Source organism: Leptinotarsa decemlineata, unplaced genomic scaffold (genome assembly GCF_025532065.1).
Source record: "Leptinotarsa decemlineata unplaced genomic scaffold, Ldec_3_MD MMD2_tig00026340_RagTag_RagTag, whole genome shotgun sequence".
NCBI classification, from domain to species: domain Eukaryota; kingdom Metazoa; phylum Arthropoda; class Insecta; order Coleoptera; family Chrysomelidae; genus Leptinotarsa; species Leptinotarsa decemlineata.
In genome coordinates this window covers 9,760,565-9,784,438 of record NW_027412694.1, presented here as the reverse complement: position 1 = coordinate 9,784,438, position 23,874 = coordinate 9,760,565, and the positions used below count along the sequence as shown (strand labels likewise).

The window sequence follows — 23,874 nt, the reverse complement described above, 5'->3', positions numbered from 1 at the left end:
ATTTTTTTTTTAAGTTTTTTCTGCAGACCTGTGATATCATTATTATTCTGACTCTCACCCTAGAGTATGTGTTTGTGAAGTTATTTCCGGACTTTGTCTGCAGGTGGCGCAGTGGGCATCCTGTTGGATCAACTGCAGATAGACCTTATGAATAGTTGGAATTAATTTTGTTTGTACGGAATACTCGGACGGTTCACTTCGTCTCAAATGACTTGCTCGGTAATGAAGAGGGGCAAGTACCCCGAAACCGGTCTATCGGCGGTGGTCGTCCCAACCAAATGAAATGAATTTCTGCTTTGATTGATTTTGAGTTATTTCATTTCAGGGTTTCTTTGTCTAATATAATTGTTATTTTCAGCTCTTCATTTTAATTTTTAATTTTTTTTATTCTTTCAGGGATTTCAAATCATATCATATTAGACAATGGAAGTCCGTACTGATGAAATTCACCATGAAACATTATCGCAAACTTTCAAACAAACATTACCAATAGGTACATGATTTGTCGAATCGCCCTGTAGTTGTATCAAAGTGACAAATCTAATTATCAGAATTGTCACATTTTGAAATACAAACAATGCATGAGAATGTATTGTAACGAAAGTGTATTACCAAAAGTCACCGAACAGCGAAATATCGATTGAACAAGCCGTAACAGTTTCCTACGAGTCCCGAAGTAACAACTTTTCCAGACGCTACGAGCAGGTGGAGATTTCTGTCATATTTCCCTTAAAGCGCACGCGTCTCTTTTCCGATAGGGAAAACCGATTGATTTTCCGCAGATGCCGCTAGAAGATGACAGGCAGCCTATCATGTCTAGGAGGTCCAACCCTTTGAAGAGGTGAGTGATTCGAGCTTATTCAACACTCTTAAATTTGTTTACGCATTGTTGTTAGTTTTGCGGTTTTTTATCGTTTTATTTATCGACTTCAGACTGATCGCTCCGTCGTTATTTAATCCTGAACAGTTTCATAATGACTTGTATATGTTGATACAACTGTGAATTTGAAGCAAAAATTATAGAGTAGGTGATAATCAGTTCAACGCTAGACCAGAAATATTGGTGAGTTTGAATATCTGTTTTGCATTGAGAATTAACTTGTTATGCAAGCTTTGTGACAGTTGGTGAATATAATTCATCGGTGTACGTCCATTGTGATAATAGACAAAAAATAGGGTGTCGGTTTAAATTCAGTTAAACTAGTTAAAGTCCAATAACTCAGTAATCATGATTCTGCATAACTATTCAAAAATTGTTTTACATTTTGAATTGAGATGTAAGTATAGCCTCCAACCTAAACAAAGTATTCTTTTTGTGAAGTGTAACGTTTTTCGTGACCGATTTGTTGAAAGTGTTGTACAGGGTGTTTATTAAACATGCGGCAAAAAATTAAGGGACTATTACTTGGACCATTCTAAGGATATTTGGCCCTTTAATGTTTTTGATAGGGCGCTTTGTTTCCAAGATACGGAGCGAAAAAGAATTCCGACAATAACAATTTTGGTGATTTTAAAATCATTAACGTAGTCGAAATAAAAGTATAGCGTATTACACTGGACCTACCAAGTAATAAAAAATCTAAAAATTCCGTTGGTACCTACCTATCAACAACATTCCGATTACTAGAAACGGTTGCAGACATTCAATTTGAATAGAATATCTTGTATGTGTCGAATAGGTTGAAAATGATTGACTCTGTCTATTAAGAAACATTACACGCAATTTTTTGTAATAATTGTTATTGTCGAAATTGTTTTTCGTTCCGTATCTTCGAAACGCCCTATTAAAAATCATCAAAGGACAAAATATCCTCAGAAAAGTCCCAGGAATAGTCCCTTGAATTTGTATTTGTAAGGTTGATAGGTTTTTGGTAAAATACACTTTTTGGCTTTCTACTTAGAAAAATTCCAATGTAAAGAGTTCACTTGGAGCTTCATTACTTCCTACAATTTTTTGTGCAAAGATGAAGAGGTAGAAAGTCAGAAAGCTTTTCTCCAAAAAATTCTTATGTTGTGTTATTTAATGTTCGTCGTGAAAATTAATTGTTTCTGTTTGTATATATTGGAAGCATGTGTACGACTCAAATATTTTTTCATCAAGTTTTCAAAGATATTTCTCAATTTTTTGCCAACATCTCCGTTCGACATGGACATCGTAATATGTAGCATAATCTGTATTTTTAATTATTTTTATTATTTCAACTCGCTTTTATTAGCTCTCACCTGTATGTATGTATGTTTGTTTGTTGTAACTCTCAAGCTCGGGATCTGTATTTGACAGAATTATCGACATTATTGATCATCTATTTCACGGGCAGATGGCGCTCTACGTAACCTCCTTGACATTATTCGAACTCACTTTACATGTATTTTTTCATTTGAAAAAAGTATTTTTTTTAATAACACGCGCGCCTGCTGTCTTATTTGTAACCCTCCTTTGCGCGCCTGCTGCCTTTCTTGGGCTTGGTAGCTGATTTTCAGGCTCTCCCGAATCGGAAAATATCAATGGTAATTATTTTTTCTGATTTATCTCAAAGTTCAGACAAAACGAATAGGGGTTGAAAATACTAAAAAATATGCTTTTATAACATACGAAACTGAAAAATAAAAAATAAATATAGTTTGAAAAAACTAAAAAACACGCTTTCGAAGAACATCGAACTAAAAATTAAAAACATATATTTTTTTCAATGAGCTTAAAACAGTAACGAACAAAAAATACTAGTGTTATTGTGAAAAAAGCATTGACGCTTTGTGTCATATTTTTTTGTATATCAAGCGCCCGTTGTTTTTTCACAATAATACTAGTTTTTTCCGTTCGTTATTGTTTCAAGCTTTTTGAAAAAAAATATTTTTAACTTTTCAGCTCGATGTTTTTTGAAAGCGTGTTTTTTAGTTTTTTCAAACTATATTTATTTTAACTACATAATTGCAAGACTGATGGTTTAAGTATTCCTAGGAGTAATCTTTGTCGTATGTTTTTAGTCTTTTAATGCTTTCTTCTTACTTGCAAACGTGTTTTATCGTAGATTCGTGAATACACTGGCTTCATGAATGTTATTCATCATTATTTTTTTGATAAATCAATTATTTAGTCACTTTCAATATGAGTCTTCTTCCAGTTGCTTCAAACCTTGATTGATATCCCCGACAGTTTTACCAATAAAATTTCTTGAATACAGTACAACTGTGAACTTCAATAAACAATTTCATTAGTTCGAACTTCCATTGTGTAATATCATATAAAATGATTTAAAATCCCTGAAAGAACCAATACAAATGGAAAATTAAAAAGAATAGCTCAAAAATCAATTATATTAAGCAAAAAAACAAGAAATCTCTGAAATGGAATTACAGTGAAATAAAATACAAGTAAAAAATAGAACAATTGAACAAAAAATAAAAATTAAGAGATTCCAAGCCACGTTACTTTTTTACTTGTATTTTTTGTTTAATATAATTGTTTTTTGAGCTATTCTTTTTAATTTTTGATTTTTATTGGTTCTTCAGGGATTTCAAATCATTTTATATAATAGAGTAAAGGTGCTTAATGTGGAATACAATTTTATTTCAATGAGAAAAAATTAGTGAATTTTGATATTTCTCTAAAATATCTTATTGGAGAATTGGTAAAAAGGTTCGGGATGTGAGGACATCATTATTTACAAAATATTAGCAAGTGGGTACCCACAAGAAAAAAAAAAACAATGAAAAGTGTTTTTTTGGTAGTTCAAAAAATGGGTTCGTAATGTGGAATACCCCAAGTCCTGATGTGAGATAGTTTTGAATGAGCAGAAATATTGAAGAAATTATCGATTTGAATGTATATAAACAACGAAGTAAAGAAAGTCATTTCAATTTTGAAACTTTCAAACAAATTTAAGATCGAGAAGTATTATATCAACGGCAGAAGTCACAGACATATGGTTCTTTCTCTGATCCTGCACATTCTTCGTGAGCCCAGCAGTTACACATGAAGCACATAATCCAAATTTCACCGCGATTGTTCTCAGAAAAATGCTCTTCACAAAAAATGCATTGAACGTCATGATCAGGATTTGCTTGCCCATGAAAAATTTCATCGTTTTCCTAAGAATTATGGAGAGAAATACTTGATGCAGCAGATTCTGAACTTGATAAATCATTTTTCTGGCATTTTTTTTTATTTTTCATGTTAGCTCTACCATTACGTCTACTTCTCTGGGCTGAACTACAACCTGCATTTTCTGTAATTACTTTTCTCTTAACTGCAACCTTCTTCTCCTTTGTCGGCGCGTTTAAAGATAACTCGAGCTCATCCTTATTCGGCTTCGAAGTAATAATTTTTGCTCTTCCTGGTTTTCTGCCTCGAGTACCTTTTTTTCTTTGTACGGTAGGTATTGGAGCAATGTCTTCTGATTTGACAAGGGACTTGCTTGTACTTGCCGCCCTTTGTTCAACTTGTTGGTTATCAATTGATGCCTCTGGCATAGATACATTGTCAGCAGTTGCATTTTCCTTGTTACGTTCAATCACTAAAAAATCTTTTTCATTGAAAATATTTCTCCTAGTTGGATAAATTCCTGTGGTAGCAAATCCTTTGATGGCTCGCTCTGCTGATTGTAACTTAAAATAAGCCCGCCCAAACAGTTCGCATACATCAAAATGATTAACAGGGCGTTGATTCTCTTTCAAAAATATTCTTATTTCTTTATTATAAAATATTTTCAGAGGCCCAATTACTGTCTTGACAAGTGGCTGCATTTTATGGGAGTTGTGTGGCGGCAAGGAAAGTATTGTAACAAAATTTTCTTTTGCTTTTATTATAACGTCTAGGTTTCTTGTATGAGTGTTATGCCCATCCAAAATCAATAGGACCGGATTGGTTTCAGATGGACGAACGTATGAGAGCAAGTGATCAAACCAAGCAGTAAATAGATCCATTTGGATCCATCCTGATGGGTGGAATTTAAACAAACTGCCAGGTGGAGCTCCCTTCTTCAATTGTTCGTTACAATTCTTGCGCGGGAAAATGATCATTGGCGGTACGAATAATCCATCTGCGCTCATACAGAGAGAAACAGTTATTAGCGATCCCCGCTCTGAAGTAGTAAGGGTCCCAATTTGACGTTTACCCTTCATAGCTAAAATTTGAGGACACTTAGACTGTACAACGCTTATTCCACATTCATCTACATTGAACATTCGCCTAGGAGAAAGTTTCTTCTCTTCCATAATATTTTCCAAAGAGTCAAAAAATTCGTCTACACTTTGTTGAACCCAGCAGCCCTAACAACAGATGTACCTGTTGGCCGTCTAAAGCGGTTAAGAAATCCCTTCATCCATTTCTTTCCTGCAGATTCTTGTAGTAATGAAAACTTATTTGGAATGTTATTACGTTTCGCTAATTGAAATGCAAGAGAACGTAGATCTCTTCTCGTTAATCCAAAAAATTGTCTTTCCATTTTCAGGACATGGTCCACAAGGTTATTTTCCAATTCTAGAGGTAAAATGGGATTTCTTCCCAATGATTCTTTTTTGATATCATTAATATTTTTTACGCTTTTACAGTACCTGAATAGAGTGGCACGTGGTACATTATAAAATTTTGCAGCTCGCAAATATCCCATTTGATGGTTTCTCACTGCTTCTACAGCGTTTTTCATATCTTCTTCTTTCCACTTATGTTGGTTAATATTTTTCGAAGGCATTTTCTGAAAAAGATTGAAAACGAAAATAATATTTGTATGTTTATAATTTAGGCGTCCTAATGTGGAATATTTCACATTCAGCCTCTCTCTAGTATTCCACTTTAGGCGCCTCCTAACCTTATATTTCATATCAACATGATCAAACTTGAATAGTTTGTTTGCGTTCATTTTAGGGCATATTTTTCACTCACCATCTATATTTTATTCACTCAAAAAATATCTCTCCAAAACAGTATGGAAATAACAAGGTACATTAACTTTTATTTGCCGATGAAAAAGAGTCAGCTCTGACTTAAACCACGTTCAGTTTAATATTTCTGATCTACTGCGCAATAGACCTGACAGATTTCTACATATTGAAAGTTATGAAAAGATTTACCAAATACGTCAATTCAAGGGCAGATGGCGTATGTAGTTCTTTTTATAAGAGGGTTCTTTTTATAAGAGGGTATTTCACACTAGGAACCTATTTCACATTAGGCGACTTTACTCTATTGGTTGTTGCCCGCGGCTTAGCCCGCGTAGAATTTGATAGTTGCAGTACTAATTAGTACTATGTTGCTGTAACGCTGCTGTTCAAATGTTTTGACAGAATCAGAATCAACGAACTTAGGCGTGCACAGCGTTATAGAACAGTGCTTTCAAAGAAATTGTTCTACAGCGCCATCTAGTGGCGAGTTACAGAAAAACTGATAACATAAAAACCTTCTCAATGAAAAATTACGATCGGTTGAGCGATGTAGAAGTTTATCACTTACCAGCCAATCAACCAACCAACAAACATCCATTTTTATATATTAGATTAGACGATGGAAGTCCGAACTAATAAAATGCATCATGAAACATCGTCAATCACCTTCAAATAAACGTGCAATAAACATAATGAAACCTTTTGACTTTTTCGGGATATTCCTATAATCTAGATTTTATAGTATTAGAATCCAATCATCTGTGGATAACAAATTTCAATAATGAACTTGTTGCGACTACCATTATTTAAAAATATTAACAATTTGGAACATTTGCATAGATGAATAGAGGAATTTTTTATTGTTTGTATATTATTGACATTTCACTTACCGTTCAAATAATTGATTGATTCGTTTCCGTGTCAAATTTGTTTTCTTTACAAATTAGCGTTCTTGAATTTCATACTCATTGTTTATTTTACGAATTTTTTCATATTATTTCACTTTTTGAACCAACTTATTGAATATTTCGTTTGTGATTTTTCTTGTGGAATTGGCCGCGGTGGTAGTGCGCCCGACTCACGATCCGAAGATCGTGGGTTCGATTCCCGCCTCGACCCGATATTTTTCTCCAGAGAATTTATCTGGTTGAAGCGGGGATGATTCTTCAACCGTGTTAGGAATCAAACATTAAAAGGTAAGACCCCGTTAGTTTTTAGCTAGCACAAGTTTCTCAACTTCTGAGAGTTGTCGTTCGTATGGGGGCGACAGCTGATTAACGGAAAAACAGATTTTAAACAGATTTTTTAAACATATTTTTTTCATAATATTTTCAATATTCGATTCATTTTTCACTTTCCATCTCATATATTCCAAATCAATATCAACACATTTTTTGACAGTTGAGTGCGAATCTCTATCATTCACCAAGAATCATTCTGAAGCACATTGAAATAATGAAGAAATGAAATAAAATTGAAAATAATGAAGGCAAAAGTTTGTGAAAAACGTAAATTAAAGTTAAATGATACCAAGAAATCAAATATATTTAAACAACGAATGAAAAATGCAAACCTGTTGTGAACGAATTATTTTCAAATCCGTCTTCAATCTTGGGAACAGAAAAAAGTCGCACAGCGCCAAATCTGGTGAATACGGTAGCTGAGGCACGATTACGATGTTGTTTTTGCCAAAAATTACACGAACAAGGGATAACGAGAGAGCAAGTGAATTATCGCGATGCAGAAACCACGAATTGTTTTTCTACATTACTGACCATTTTCTTCGTATTGCTTTTCGCAAAACGGTGCATAACTTCAGGATAATACTCCTTATTGACCGTACTACCATGTGGCAAGAACTCCTGATGCACCACGCCACGGCAATCGGAGAAAACAGTGACCGAAAAATTTGTTTGAACTTGGCGTTTTTTTTGTCTTGGCTCTCGTGGGATCTTCCATTGGGACCATTGGACTTTGGTTTCAATGTCATAACCATATACTCATGATTCGTCACCAGTTATGACCCTTTCAGTCAAATCTGGATCGCCGTGGATATCATTCAATAATTCGTGAGCGATGCTAATGCAACGGTTTTTTTAGTGAAAATTCAGCAATTTTGGAACGAACACACGCTCCATGCCTATAATTTCCGAAAGAATTGCATCTTGTGAGCCAACCGCTATGCCGACATCCTCGGTAACTTCTCTAATAGCGATTCAACGATTCTCTATAACAATTTCCTTCATTTTCTCAACATTTTCATCGGTTGTTGATGCGTTCAGGATGAGTGTCGTCATTCACATCTTCTGTGTGAAGCTGTACCACTTGTAATCATTTTTCTGACTCAGAGTAAAATCACCGTATACCACAATCAACATTTCAAGTGTTCTTAAACACTTTATGGGACGGTAGCCTGGTGGGCTGACGTGGGTGGTTTGCTCCACTCAACTCAGTTGACCGCTGTTTGAACCGGTGGTTCGAACTGCAAGGCCGGACGATCGATTTTCACTTCGTATCGTCCTACCCGTGTTAGGAATCACACGTTAAAAGGTAAAACCTCGTAGTCCTTAGCTCTCACACGTTTCGCCTTTTGAGAGTTATCGTTCGTAGGGGGGCGACAGCTGTTAGGAAAAATAGATTTTAACAGATTTTTAATAGACTTAATTCCATTTTTACACATAATTTTATACAAATTCTTTTATCCATTTTTTTAGATCGAACACGCAAAACTTTTATGCCTCTCACTAAGAAACTAAACACGCTAAACAACTGAAACTGTGAACATAAAAAAAACGGTAATCGCCCGCGAAATTTGAACATTCACCTTATTTTGTGAACACATCTCATATACCTTGTTTCTGTGGAAAAAGTTATATAGGTGAAACCTAAATACCCCTAGATGTGAGAAAAAATGAACATCGTGAATATAAACTACTCAAAATGAATATAGCAACATGTCCTCAAAATGTAATAAGTAAAAGAATATGTATTATTTTGTTGAACATTTACCTATATTTATAAAATAGTTTACAGGTGCCTTTATTAAATTCAACTTACATTGTTTTCAAACTGCTGTTTGGTAATACGATTAAAAAGAAATACAAATGTCGAAAACAAAAAAAAAGTTATTTGAGAAAAAAATTAAGAAAAATGTACATTAATAGTGAGTACGTCCACCCCTGGCTCTAAGAAGTTCCGCACAACGACGTGGCATGCTTTCCTCCAAATTTCTAGTTATTTGTTGTGGTAACTGCTCCTCAATCGTGAAAAGAGCATCTGCAACTTGGTTCAGATTTTGGAAGGGTTCATGATCCTTCAAGCGTCTTTCCATTTTATCCCAGAGCTGATCAATAGGATTCAAATCCGGACTATCAGCTGGCCACCTCATGATATTAATATTGTGCTCCTGTAGGGAATTTCTCACGACCCTGACTACGTGTGGCCTGGCATTATCTTGTTGTAACATGAACCCAGCGCCCATAGCTTGGGCAAATTGGAAGACATGAAGTTCCAATATCACCTCTATGTAACGGACAGCCGTTAAAGTCCCTTCCCGAAATACCACAAGGTCCGTGTGTTCTGTCAAAGTTATTCCAGCCCATACCATTATCGATCCACCTCCAAATGGAACAATTTCTTGCACACAGTGATCCAAATAGCGTTCACCGGGACGTCTCCATACCCGAACACGTCCGTCATTGTTGAATAACATGAATTTTTTTCATCTGTAAACATTACATTGGCCCACTGCTCTAAATTCCAATCACGATGCTCTTGACAAAAGTTTCTACGATTTCCTTGATAAGCAGGAGTTAATCTAGGGGCTCTAGCAGGTCGTCTTGCATAGAGTTGTACTTCGTGAAATCGGTTTCGTATCGTTTGGTTCGAAATTCGCGTTCCCATAGTTTCTATAAGGCAATTTTGCAGTGTTCTAGCAGAATCGGTGCGACCCCTAATTGTCCAAAGGCGTAACAAACGATCTTCTCTGCGGGTTGTTGCCCTTTGTCGATTGGGATAAGGGGCTCTTTTCACTATGCCGTAAATTTGGTAGCGATTCCAAGCTCTGGAAACTGTAGAATGACTCACATTAAACATTTGGGCTACACGACGCCTTGAATACCCTACTTCGATCAATGCCACTGCTCTAGCAACTTGAAATTCGTTGAGGTACACCCTACGTATCCTCCTTCTACCCAATACATCAACATTCATTGTTTAAATTTCAAAATTCAATACCTATCACGAACTAAAGTAAAGTGAAACAAAATACAGAATTTTTACAAAAGTACAAAAAGAAGTAAAAAAAGTAAAAAAGGAAACAACAACCGAATGGAACATGTACACCAGAAGTTTTCATCATGAGATAATACATATTTTTTTACTTATTGGATTTTAAGGATGTGTCTCTATATTCATTTTGAGTAGTTTATAAGAAGAATAGAGATGGCAGGATCTGGAACATATCTGGACAAAACGAAAGCACTACAGGAAAATCCTCAAGACGCTCTTGGAGCGGTGCCTGTGCGAAAGTAACCATTCACATCGGATTTGAATCGCTGGATATTAAATCCATTTGGAAAAACATAAAGGTCGTTCTCCAAATCAAAGAGTATTTAAACATTGAAATTTGAGATGTACTGAGTTGAATCTCAAAACGATGAGCAGCCACAGTCCTTTGCGTATTTCTGATATGTACCGCTCTTGATAAAATCAAATGTGCCAAGTCACTTGAACACCTCCCGTGAAAGTATCTATAAAAGAGACAAAAATCTCCAACCTTTCTTCGATGTTCCAGACTATCAAGGTTGCAAGTGATGTTCGCGTCTCCAATCAGGAGGATGGTTCTTTTCTGGATGGAATCCAGTAGTTTCAGGGTATGTTTGGGGGCGGAGCTCCATATATGAGAACAATATTCTAAAGAAGGTCTGATCTGAACTTTATCCGTTTGCGGACCGCGAAAGGTCGAACCTCAGACCGCCAAATATTGTAATTTGTTATAAAAAATAATAAAAAAAATAAATATATACATACATATATACATACACATATACATGAATACAATACTAATTTATCAACTAGAAACACCTGAAGCGAGTAAACAAAAAATAAAATAGAGTAAACATTTAGGAGAGTTAAGCAAAAAATTAGGTGGAACACTTGGTGTGCAGCAAGCGAGGAAAGTAATTGAAAAAAAAACTTAAGTCAGATATAGAGCTAACAAGTAAAAACATAGTTCAGGTGTATTAAAAAAAACATAATTCAGCAGTAATACAGTAGCAGTAATAAGCTTACATGGTAGGGCTCATGTATTTTGATTAGAGTGTAAAAGTTTCTTAACTTGATCAATAGGTTAATAATAAATATCGAGATTTTTACAGAGTTGATTGTAAAGTTTGCTCATTGCAACAACTGGTGACTTGAATAATATGTTTGTTCTAGAATTTGGTAGATAAAAAGTCAGTTCATTCCTAGAATTGATTCGTGGAACATGAAAGTTGAAGTGGAAGAGTAGTTCGGGACAGTCAATCAGATTATTCACTAGTTTATAAATGAAAATTATAGAGTAGTTGGTTCTTTGGTTTTGAAGGGATAATAGATTAAATTTATTCAGTAGTATTCTGTTCTCGATGTCTTGTTCAGGGTAAACTCCTTCTAGCTTGTAATACGTAAATAAAGTATACTATACCTTTATCACTTAAAGTAATATTTTTAAGCCACATAGAATGCAACTTAGTATGTACTTATTTTATCTTGAATTACCTAGTCAATCTGTTTCACAAGTACCTACAACTGATATGGTTTTATTAGTTTCTCATCTACCCTGTGTGTGTGTGTGTGTGAGTGTGTGTTTGTGAGCGCTTGTGACTGTTTTGTTTTGTTAAAACAAGCCCGAGCGAGTATCGAACTCGGGGGTGCAGGAGTGTGAGTGGAAAAAAGCACACTCATTTCATAATATTTTTGTACCTATACTAATATGGATCCTAAAAAGCGTAAAGTAGACAGGTTTCTGGCAGAATGGACTGATCAATATTGTTTTACGCTGCCTGATAGGCCTCAAGCGGTTCCAGAGTGCCTTATATGCAATACAACTTTCGCTATTGTTGAGAGTGGTAATTTGAAGCAACACTACATAACCACTCATTGGCAATTTCACAAAAACTTTCCTCTTGGAAGTGAGGCTCGTGAAGAAAAACTTTATGCATATCTCAGTTCTTACAAAAAAAGCACGAAATTACTAGTTCCTTGCATAAGCGAGCAAGACAAAATCACAGAAGCATCGTTACTTGTGTACTGGACGCTTAATAAATACCAAAAACCATTTTCAGATTCTGAGATGGTGAAGGAATGTATGTTGGAAGTAGTCACGGTACTTTTTGGAGGAAAAAAAGATGTCGCTGCATTTCACAGTATTCCATTATCAGCGAGAAGTAATACACGAAAAACAGAAATTTTTTTCTGCTGATATTAAAAACACTCTTCTTGAACTCTTGCAAAAGGCACCTTGCTAGGCCATAGCACTTGACGAATCATGTGACATTGTTGATGACGAACAAATGTCTATTCTCATGAGATTTCTTGATATTGAGTGTCAGATTTTTAGGAAAGAGTTGCTAGCAATATTGCCGTTGAAAGGTAACACTCGTGGAGAAGATTTATTCAAGGTCATTGATGAGTTTATTACTAAATCTAACGTTAGTTTTGATAAAATGTTGTCGCTTTCAACTGACAGGGTCCCAGTAACGATTTGCAAAGAAAAAAGTGTAGTAAAGAGAATCAGGGATACAAACTCGAGTATAATACCGTATCAGTGCACAATTCACCAGGCAGCCCTTTGTGGAAAGCTTAGTGCTACACTGAAAGAAGTGATGAACAGCTTGGTCAAGTTGATTAATTTTATGAGGTCTCATTCTGCTCTTCGGTACCGACATTTCAAGGAGTTACTTTCTGAGTGTGATTCAGCGTTTTCTGACCTGTTGCAACACAACAATGTTCGTTGGCTAAGTAAAGGTCAAGTTATTGAACGTTTTTCTGGCTGATTAAAGAAGAAGTAACATTCATAAAATTCAGAAAGCATTTTGAGTTCATAACAAACGAGCGTAAGATGCTGGTCGTGGCTTTTCTAAAAGATATTTTGAAATATTCGAAGCTACAACACAGAATTACAAGGAAACGGAAAATTAATATGTGATCTGATACAAAGTGTGTCTGCTTTTCGTCGCAAGCTGGATATATTTGAAAAAGATATTGCAAGACAAGGATTTATTCATTTTCCGACAATTCTTGAATATAAAAAGAACTCTGAAGAAGACATCGCAGTGTTTATGAAATTTCTGACCAATCTTAGGAGGGAAATCGCCATTTGAAGTTGATGTAGCAGCAGAATGGACAGATGTGGCTGTTAAAGGCATCACTTCAAATAGAGATAATTGATTCGCAAGAAGATGTGTCTTTGCAAATGTATAAAACGGTATCCAATGAGGAATTTTGGGCTAAACATGTCTCAGAAAAATATGAAAATTGCAAGAAACTAGCTATGAATTTGGCCACTATGTTTGGCTCGACATATGTATGTGAAATATATTTCTCGAAGATGAATTTTTTGAAAAACAAATATCGTTCCAGATTAACGAAGGCTCATTCAGAAAACTCATTTCTAATTTGTCGTTCCTCTCGAGAACCAAACTACAAAACCGTCGGTGTAATTTCTCACATTAATTTTAGGTCTTGTGTTTTATAATTCAGAATTTTATTTGAAACCAAACTGATACGTAGGTAGCACTTAATTTTTATCAGTTGTTTTTTTCTGGACCTCGTCAAAATTTTCCCACGGTATCCGGACCCCACCTATAACTACTTGCCGACCCCTGATGTAGACTATCGCATATGATATCTGGACTGGAAGCTATTCGAAATTGTAGGCGAAAGCTTCAATGTGAATTTTAGGTTTTGAAAACCCAAAAATATTGTTTACCGAAACATCAAACACTAAAGAAAGCTAAGTATAAATATTCATTTTTTGTTACTTGATTTTTTCAATATTTAGGCAAATTGTATGAAAATTACTAGTTACTGAATAATTGGACAGTAAGATAAACATACAGAACAGTAAGAAGGTATGGTCATGAACGAATAAAATTGCAATAAGTTATTACGAGCAGTTACAATGTTTTTGTTAATGGTTAGAGTAAAAACTTATTTATATCTGAACCCAACTTCAACTAGATATTTGATTCGCGAGAAATGACACCTAAGAAACAAATAATATGTTCAAGTTTTCCAGAATTCCAGAACTGGTATGACTAGGATGCATCTGTGATCATTGAACCAAAAAAAATATTTTTGATATTATATGGAGACATATGTTTAATTATGAAATCTGTACTATCAAATATTAGGCAAATTTTTCGAATTCTTTGTTGAATATTGCAATCAATATTTTCTCAAGGAAACATAACCCAGTTTAATGAGATTTTTTGACAATTTCATCGCATAAATTCATACCTCCATAATGGAAATTTAAAAATAGTTCGGCGTTATTTATTCATCAAAAAAATGAAATAAGTAAAGACTACTTGAAAAACATTTACGACAGTGCGAAATTGAAAATCCTATCTTAAAGCTAAATTATTTGATAAAGTAAATTCTAGTCTGCGATAAAATAGCACATGAAACTCGCCAGAAACAATACGTGATTATACATTCGTGAAATGATGAGAGATTTCATAGATGAAAAATTTAGTGCAATTCCGATAATATTCGACACGAGCATACCATATTATAAGATATCACGATCATATTTACATTTACAATAATGTGTTAGGTTATCGGCAATTGTTTGGGTGGGAAGTATCAACTGTGAATTGGGTGAGTTTCATTAGCTATGTTATAAGATCTAACCTGTGATGTTAGCTTGGCCTTATGTGATGATATGTACGAATTGGAAAATGGTAGCTATTTTCGATTATTCAAGTTCAATACACAGCGAATTTATTGTTCTGTACGAATGTTTATCATTATTCTGTTTATTATGAACTTATCTCGAATGGGGATCGCAGTAGCGTTCTTGAATGATTTTCATTCATTACATTGAGTAAATCCCGTCAAAAGTTATTTGGTATCTCTGCTAGATGTATTTTGATCGAGCAGAAAATGACAGATCTGGAATAAAATTAGTGCGAAAAAAACACATCTTATGTTTGCAGACTGTAGTTGATTCTCAGTGTTACTATTTTGGAATGTTTCACAAACAATCCACGGCCTTCATACCAATGAACAATGAAAGCCTCAACCATTTTGTAGTTGACGCTAATTGACAAGAATACTGTTACAGCTTGTCAAATCTAGGAAGATACTTGGGAATTCTCTCTCTCTCTCTCTATCTCTCTATCTCGTCGCTTTTATAGTTTTCTAACAAATGCACATCTATTGGGCGGGACCATAACGGAATTCAGAAAGCTCTTCCCACATTCGTTCAAGCTGTATTTTTTCTCTGTGAGTTGGCAACACTTGACTAAACTGTACATTTATACTCAACTTTATTTCACAACTACACTAACAACACAAAACAAACACCTTAACTGAAACTTCAGACTAACACTAAAATTTCTTTCGTCTTATTAGATACTTCGTACCACACTTTCGAGTCGACTTGCTCCATCTGCCTGTTGGTAGTGTTTATATATCGTAATGGAAGTCTCTGTAAGCCGATAGAAATGTCTCTCAATGTCTTTTGAGGTGACGCGATATCTAGAACCATAGAGAAGCGCAAGTCGACTTGAGCGCGACCTTGGCTAAGTTACAATCCATTGAGTTTCAGGGTGTACCGGCCGTTTCGAGTTATACGGGGAAAACCAAAATGCTGTTTGTTGTTTTTTTCGAAAGGAATTGTTATTTCGGAGAATATCAAAAAATGGAAAAGAACATGTTAATGTATTCGAAGTGTATTATGACGATGTAATAATGAATATTCGATAAAACGTTTCATGTCAACATGGCCACCATCATTTATTTTTTTTTTGAAAAACGGACCTGCCTTTTCTATTACTGATATTGATAAAGCAATAAAGTCACAATCCAAGGGTACATCACATTTGATATTTCAATAGCGTTTCATTTGGAATAACTACCATCATCAGTAGCAAACATTTTAAATTACGGTCCTGTCGTTACTTCATTTGGAAATTTTTCGATTTCTTCAAAATATAATTCAGACAACCCAATAAATTCGACAGGTAGGTACCCTAACACAATGAAAATTTGAACTTTTGCTTTTGTAAATTTTTGTATTGCCGTAATTCCTCTTTCAAGGCTTCTTTCTCCTTAATCAAAAATTTTCATAATGAAAAAGTAACAATGGGGAATGTTCCTCAATTTAGTTATTACAGCAAATGCAAGTTTGAACAAAGTGAAGTTGAGTTTAATTCATGAGTTTTTCAAATTCACTTCGGAAAGTATTCAAATTGATGTTTCAAATGTTGGGTTTTAATTTTCAAAATGATTTGTTTCTAATTCACATATTGGCAATAGCACCTATATCAAGTTGAAATAATTTATACGTACCTAGATATTCTACTTTAAAAAGGAAAATTATCTTCATAAATCAACAATTAAGGCAAAATATAAATTATAGTTCAATACCACCTCCACAAACCACATAAACAACAGTTGTTTTGTTATTTATTTATATAGAAGAAGATAGGTTAGGTGCACAAAATGTCATATGTCACAGAATGTCTTGGAACTCGGAACATAAGTAAACAGAACAGCACGCCTCTGAAATATGTCATCTTTGTTTGTCTCACACAGGTAACAGATTCATTGTCCTTTATTAGCTAAAACAGATGTTGCCAAATAGTGAAATAGAAACGAATCCCTTCAAATGTTAAATGCATTATTTCATTCCTTTTTTTAAGTATTCAAAATTATTTTAGGTATTTTAAAAAAGGTTGAAATGATAAGTTTAAAATGCGTTATTTTAGAGCTCTTATATGAAAACTACTTGATTTCCGTCAGGAGGAACATTCCCCATTTCCATTGTGTTAGGGTACCTGCCTGTCGAATTTATTGGGTTGTCGGAATTAAAATTGTTGTCAGTGATGATGGTAGTTATTTCAAATGAAAAGCTACAAAAATATCAAATGTGTTATACCCTTGGATTGTGAAGTTATTGTTTTATCAATATCTGTAATGAAAAAGACAAGTCCAAAATTTAAAAAAAAAGTTGATGGTGGCTATGTTGACACGAAACATTTTATCGAATATTCATCATTACATCGTCATAGTAAACTTCGAATATTCTCCGAAATAACAATTCCATTGAAAAAAACTAAATATAGCATTTTTGGTTTTCCCCTTATAACTCGAGAAGGGCGAAAGTTCCCGTAAATTTTCTTCAACCATTGTAATGTTCCCGATGACAGGTCCCTTTTTTCCCATTTAGTCGTCTTCGTATCTGTTACGGTTTAGAATATAGCAATGGTACTACATGATGAAAAAAACGGCCTGTATATTAACAATAATATATACAATCATGATAAATTTACTTATACTATTATTCGTTCTGTGAGCTACGTCTACGCATTCTTTTTTTTTAAACGACTCCATTTTTGGAATAAATGGAGTCGATAATGTCTTCTTATAACCGTTGTTGATCGTTGAAACATTGTTTGATCAGACTCAGCTCTCTCTGGAAATTACTCTCAGACAGTGGAATATTCAATAGTCTGTGAAGCAACATGTTAGGCATGAATTCAAAAAAGTTATGCTTGGAATTGTACAATTGAATTCAAATAATTTATACTCACTACGTTATTCATTACAATATTTTTATATGCATTTGCATTTTATATGCATCTTGTTCATTACGTATACCTTATCTTGAATTCTAATCACTTATCAATTAGTTTTATTCTGATGGCATTTTTTTACCACTAGATTCGAAAAACCTTTCCGATTCTAGTGGATCTTCGAAATCTTCAAGACTATCATCGTCTCCAGTATTTTTTCCAGTCTGCATTCGTTTTTCATCTACAATGAATCTTTTTCCTGAAGTACGAAAAATCACTTACTAGCAGCGCTAGTAGTTCGGTAGGGACAAACACTGCTTAATCTTCATATAAACATATGGTAAAGTACAATTGAAAAATAATGTTTTTAAGAGAAGAAAATGTTCCTGGGGCAAAACTAAAATTTGCAACTGTAAAGGTTACCAATGTTGTAACATTAAAACGTTGGCTTGCATGCCGTAATTTAAAAGTAACTGGAAAAAAGTGAAATAATAGACAGAGTAGTATACAGACTCTAGTAAAAGAGTAGCGGTAGATTCAAACTGTAATAAAAGAAATTTAAAATAATTCTGAATTTCAGATTTATTTCCGAGTGAAATATGAATCAAATATAAATGGTAGGTAATTAAAAAAAATTAATGAAATATAATAAATGTATATAATATAATGACCGATTGAGGTTATATCTCATTCTAATCACTGGTAATCAACTATGAAAAATTTACTATTCATTTCATGTTTTAATATTTATTTATTTTTTGCACTGTTTTTCCACTCTCCTCGAAGCATATATCCATTTCTTACATCTAACCTCATTAATATGATGTTTTATAAATGGGTTAAAAAACACGTTTTCTTTTGGATATCGATTATCTGACGTACAATTCGCAAAACGGCAATGCTCTGTTGGCATTATATTAGCACAGAATAATTTTTTATATCAGATTTATACTTTTAAATAATAAATTAATATTACTTAAATAACACTGTTTTACATGTGAATAGTTGTTTGTCCCTACTACTAGTGCTGCCTGTCGTGACACGTTCGCTGTACCTACTATTCTCAGGAAAATGGCTCATGCCATGTGAATCAATAACTTCTTCAACATTGGAGCATTTTTCAGAACAATGACAATTTGGGATAAATTGGTGCATTTTAAACCATATTTCACGGACGCAGCAAATAGGTTTGAGCAATATTTCCGAAAATGATTTATTTTCTGTAATTTTGGGCATAACGCCACGTTGATGTTGCTTCCAGCCCCAATCTGTTGCTGTCAGTTTGTTACCTAGCCCAGTTTGAAACTGATAACATGCCCACTGTAACAATGTTGCTCTGCTGCACCTTCTGTGGGTGAGAGATTCGCCAATATGAATGATGATTCAAGTTTTGCCAATATATATTTTCGAAATCTTAATTGATTCAGTGTTATATTGCCATTATTACAGTTATGAATAGATTTGAAAAATTGTAATCCATTTTTTTATATCTTCTTTATAAAAAATATTGGCCAAATTTGATAAATTGTTTTCATCGAATAATTTGTTTCGAATTATCGACACAGGAAAAAGAGATCTTCAAAGAATTCAAGAAATACTATAATTGCCCGCTTGAAGAAGCAAAACGTCTGAAATATGACACCTAAATTCTTAATTCGAATAATAGGGCCAGGGATACATGGAAAATTATTAACCAAGAAAGAGGGAAAAAAAAGTTCAAATACCCACCCATCACCTAATTTAAACGCAGAAGAGTTTGTTAATTACTTCTCTACTATTGCTAAAATACTAGTTGATCAACGGCCACAAACAACTCACTCAGCAAGAAACTATCTAAAATCAATACCTGCTAATACAAATTCATTCTTCTTAGCTCCAACCACACGCAACGAGGTCATAGAGGTAATAAATGACATGAAAAAATCGAATTGTTCCGATATTTATGAGCTGAATAGTGTGATGTTGAAAGAAATAGTGTATATTATCTCTGAACCCATTGCTATACTGTGCAATTTGTGTTTCAGTCAAGGATTTTTTCCTGATATTTTCAAAAAAACGAAACTTATTCCAATTTTCAAAAAAGGTGACATTGACATGTTGGAAAATTATAGTCCAATATCGATTATTCCCATTATATTGGCAAGGTGATTGAAATCATAGCTAAGAAAAGATTAACTGACTACTTTGAAAAATTCAAATCTGTTTAATCTGTTTTAAAATCTGTTTTTCCGTTAACCAGCTGTCGCACCCCTACGAACGACAACCCTCAGAAGTCGAAACTTGTGCGAGCTAAGGATTAACGAGGTCTTACCTTTTAACGTGTGATTCCTAATACGGAATGAACATCAATATGGATTTAGGAAAAACCGCTCAACTATACATGCTGTGTCGAGATTGGTGAATGATGTTGTGGATGCTTTTGAAAAAAGGAAATTCACGGCATCTACCTTTTGTGACTTGAGCAAGGCATTTGATTGCATATCACATCAAGTTTTACTTGACAAACTTGAATACTATGGTGTAAGAGGAGTCACAAACACATTTTTCAAATCTTACCTCACAGGGCGTAGTCAAACAGTTCATCTGAACTCTGTACCCTCTTCATTTCGGGATATCACTTGTGGTGTACCTCAAGGATCGGTTCTAGGACCACTTCTGTTCATTATTTATATCAATGATATATTTGATCACCTTAAGTTTGTGAAGGGGCTTTTATATGCAGATGATACTATATTTTATTTCTCGGACTCGAATCTTGTCAATTTGAAACAGAAGGATGAAACCTTGATTGAAAAGATCGATGAATGGTTAATACCGAATGATCTGACACAAAACCAATCAAAAACACAGAAATTGATTTTTTCTTCCAATTTTTCATCTAACAGTAATCAGTCTGTGCAGCTATTAGGTATTACTTTAGACCAGTCACTTAAATGGTCCCAACATATTGATATTCTTTCGAAGAAGCTGGCTTGTCAACTCTTTCTCATGAGAAGACTGAAAAGATCTGTCAGCACAGATATACTCATGATTTCCTACTTTTCTCTTGTCCATAGCCACCTGACTTATGGAATTTTACTTTGGGGTAACTCTATCCATACTTCCAGGATTTTTGTGATGCAGAAACGTGCGGTCAGAATCATTGTAGGATTGGGTCCTAGAGATTCATGCAAATCTCATTTTATAAGATTAGGAATTATGACAGTTCCCTCTATATTTATATTTCAATGTTTATTAGAGATCCATAAAAATTGCCACACTTTTTCCACAAATAGTTCAAACCATAATTATAACACTAGGCATGGCGACTCTCTATTGAATAGGAGGTTTAGACTAGGAATATCAAAAAAAAAATCCTCGATTTGGATATATATAATAAACTACCAGCGGAAATTAAGAAACTAGGACCAGAAAACTTTAAAGCGACAATAAAAAATTCATTAATATAAAACTGTTTTTATTCGATTGACGAATATATGAGTACGCCAACTACTGAATTTTTGAAATGACTTGTATATTTTTTAAGTATTAGTTTTAGTTGTTTTACGACAGTGTATGTTTCTATATACATGTATATATGTGTGTATATGTGTATGTATATGTGTATATATGTGTGTGTGGGTATATTTATATGAATTTTTCAAGAACACGAGTGTGAATATGTTTCTATTTGACTTGCTACAAATATTTCATGTATATAACGTAGCCAATAAATATCTATCTATCTATCTATCTATCTATCTAATGAAATAACCTTGTTTTTCTTTCTTTTTCTGTCAAATACAGATGTTGTTTCGCAAACAGAAAAACAATGCAGAAATGCAACGATATTTTTGAAGGATTCCAATTTGAAACTATTGGACATGAAAAATAGATCCTTTACATTTCCAGAATCCGGCTTGAGAAAATGCATGTCATGACTATTTGTATTCGATTGATTCAAATCAAAGTACCAAAAAATCAATATCTTTACCCACAACTATGGCAGTTTTATTAGTATCTCTGCCAATTTATATCGAGGTCTTAATAATAAAGTGAACAAACTGCTTGTTTACAGAAAATGTGCAATAGTAATGTATATTCTTTACACCATCAGAAACTATAGATTTTCACTAACAATAACACAACGATTTTTTGAAAAAAACAGATATTTTGACGTGACAATTTTTTATTAAAAATTAGGGTGCTTTTTTGATATTGAATCAAAATAAGGGGATAATGAATATTTCAAATCCAAAAATCACAGTGTGTTTGGATTATATAAAGGTAAGTTTTTACCAAATTTGGTGAAGAAAAAACATTTTTGTAGAATATAAAAGTAAAAAACCAAAAAAACATTTGTTCGAATTTTTTGCATAAATTTTCAGGTTATATGAAGAAAGTGTGTATACAAAAGTTGTGAATCTTTTCATTACCAACAACTTTGCCATTCAACTTTTTTCCATAGGACTTGTAGTTTTGCCAGGAATCGCTTCCCGACTTCAGATCGCTCATAAATTATTTTTCCTTTTATTTTTATGATATTTTCTTCCCCTTTCAATGAGTTTCATTTATCTTACTATTATTTTCTTTCACTTTTTATCCAATAATGGATTTATTGTTATGGTTCAATTGTTAATTATAAAAAAAAATAAATTTAATTTCACAAGCCGACAAGTCAAATTCCCGAAACCTCACATATATGGTTATGACAAATTGTCATGAAACATACAGCGTCTTAAAACTTTTCTTTCATCCTTTCAAGTCTGCGAATCCTAAAAATAACTTTGAAGAACTAGAACGATACACCAACCTTGTGGTATCCCACGTTATCTGATAAGTTCATCGAATAAAATAAAGAACAGACCTTTGAAGACAATGGGAAATATATATATATATATATATATATATATATATATATATATATATATATATATATATATATATATATATATATATATATACCAGATTATTTGATTCGAGCAAAATGAAAGCATAAGAATGACTCTTATGAATAACTGAGGTAGCCTAAATTGTTTCGTGTAGTATATAAAGCCCAAGTTGAGAAAAGTAATATTTAACGTATAAGCTTAGAGGTTTCACATGAGATACTCCCCCCTATGCCCCTCGCAAGCTGAGTGCCCTGAGTTGAAATCTTCCCCACACGGTTAATGTGTGCAGAACATCCTATCTCCCCCGCTCCTCCGGAGCGGTCCTCAACTTACTGATGGGCACTTCAGCAAGATTGACATCTGACCTTCTTTGGTCGAAAGTCAGCCTCTAGGTGCTTTTACTTTCTGATCTGTTGAATTGTTTTATCATGACTCTCCTAACTGAATTATTTGCATGGGGTCCCCAAAAACTAACCGGAGACGAGTGTCTTTTTAATCGCGAGCTAGTGTTGTTTCTTGGTGAATCTGAAAAAGAGATTAATTTGAAACTGGTTGGGAAATTTTTATACTTACCGGAACCGTCTGACAGCGACTCTCGGGGTGGTCTTTGGTTCTGCTTCGTTGGCCTCCTGTGTTTGTCCCTATCTCGGAATCTGGGGTCATCCCTGTTTAGTGCGTTATGTAAGTCGTTTTGCGCTGGGTTGTTGTGCGCTCGAATTCTGTCGAACGTGTCCTCTGCGTGTTTCCTCATGTATGCGTCTACGTAGTGTACGTTCAGGTCTAGATCCCGGAATATGTATCTATTCGGTAGATATCTTGGAGTGTTTACGGCTCGGCAGCCCTCACGCACTTAGATGAAATATTGAATATAATTTGTTCTCCTGAAAGTTCATTGTCAAAAATATCTTAACAGGTTCTTAACAGCTAGGTTGGAACATACGTAGATATAAAAAATATTCCATTGAATAAACTATCGGCATGGGGTAAAAAACAGTTCAGAAACTGTCCTTTTCAATATGTCCTATATAAGAAACATATAAATCGAAAAGAATTATTTCAATTGAAGGGGTTATACTTTTAGGAGTGATTAATTTTTGGGAAAGAAAGTTTTTGGCTTTCTACTACTCCATCTTGATAAAAAATGTGGGAATCTTCCAAAGAAAGGAAGGAAGTAATCAATTTGAAAATAAGTAACTCTATACATGGATGTGTAGATCATGCAAAGAAGCAACTTTCAGATACAAACTGGAAGAAAGTCCTCCTGAAACAGCTACTTTCATATAAACATTGAATTACACGAGAGAAAAAAAATCTTTCGAAACAAATACTTTTATATG

General features: G+C 34.1%; 1 protein-coding gene across 4 annotated transcripts in view; it reads left to right on the top strand.

The window, feature by feature from the left end:
* The first annotated feature begins 571 nt into the window (after positions 1-571).
* LOC111504626 (glycoprotein 3-alpha-L-fucosyltransferase A) overlaps positions 572-23,874 on the top strand; it is a 98,798-nt gene continuing 75,495 nt past the window's right edge. The window contains exon 1 of one of the 4 annotated variants that reach the window (XM_074183535.1): positions 572-841. Coding sequence is in view for 1 of the 4 variants with exons in the window: in XM_074183534.1 (XP_074039635.1) it covers positions 1,229-1,277 (49 nt within the window). In the remaining 3 variants the exon portion in view is untranslated. Of the gene's footprint in view, positions 842-909; positions 1,064-1,115; positions 1,278-14,594; positions 14,746-23,874 lie in introns of those variants that run through there. The other 3 variants (XM_074183536.1, XM_074183534.1, XM_074183537.1) reach the window with 3 other exon arrangements.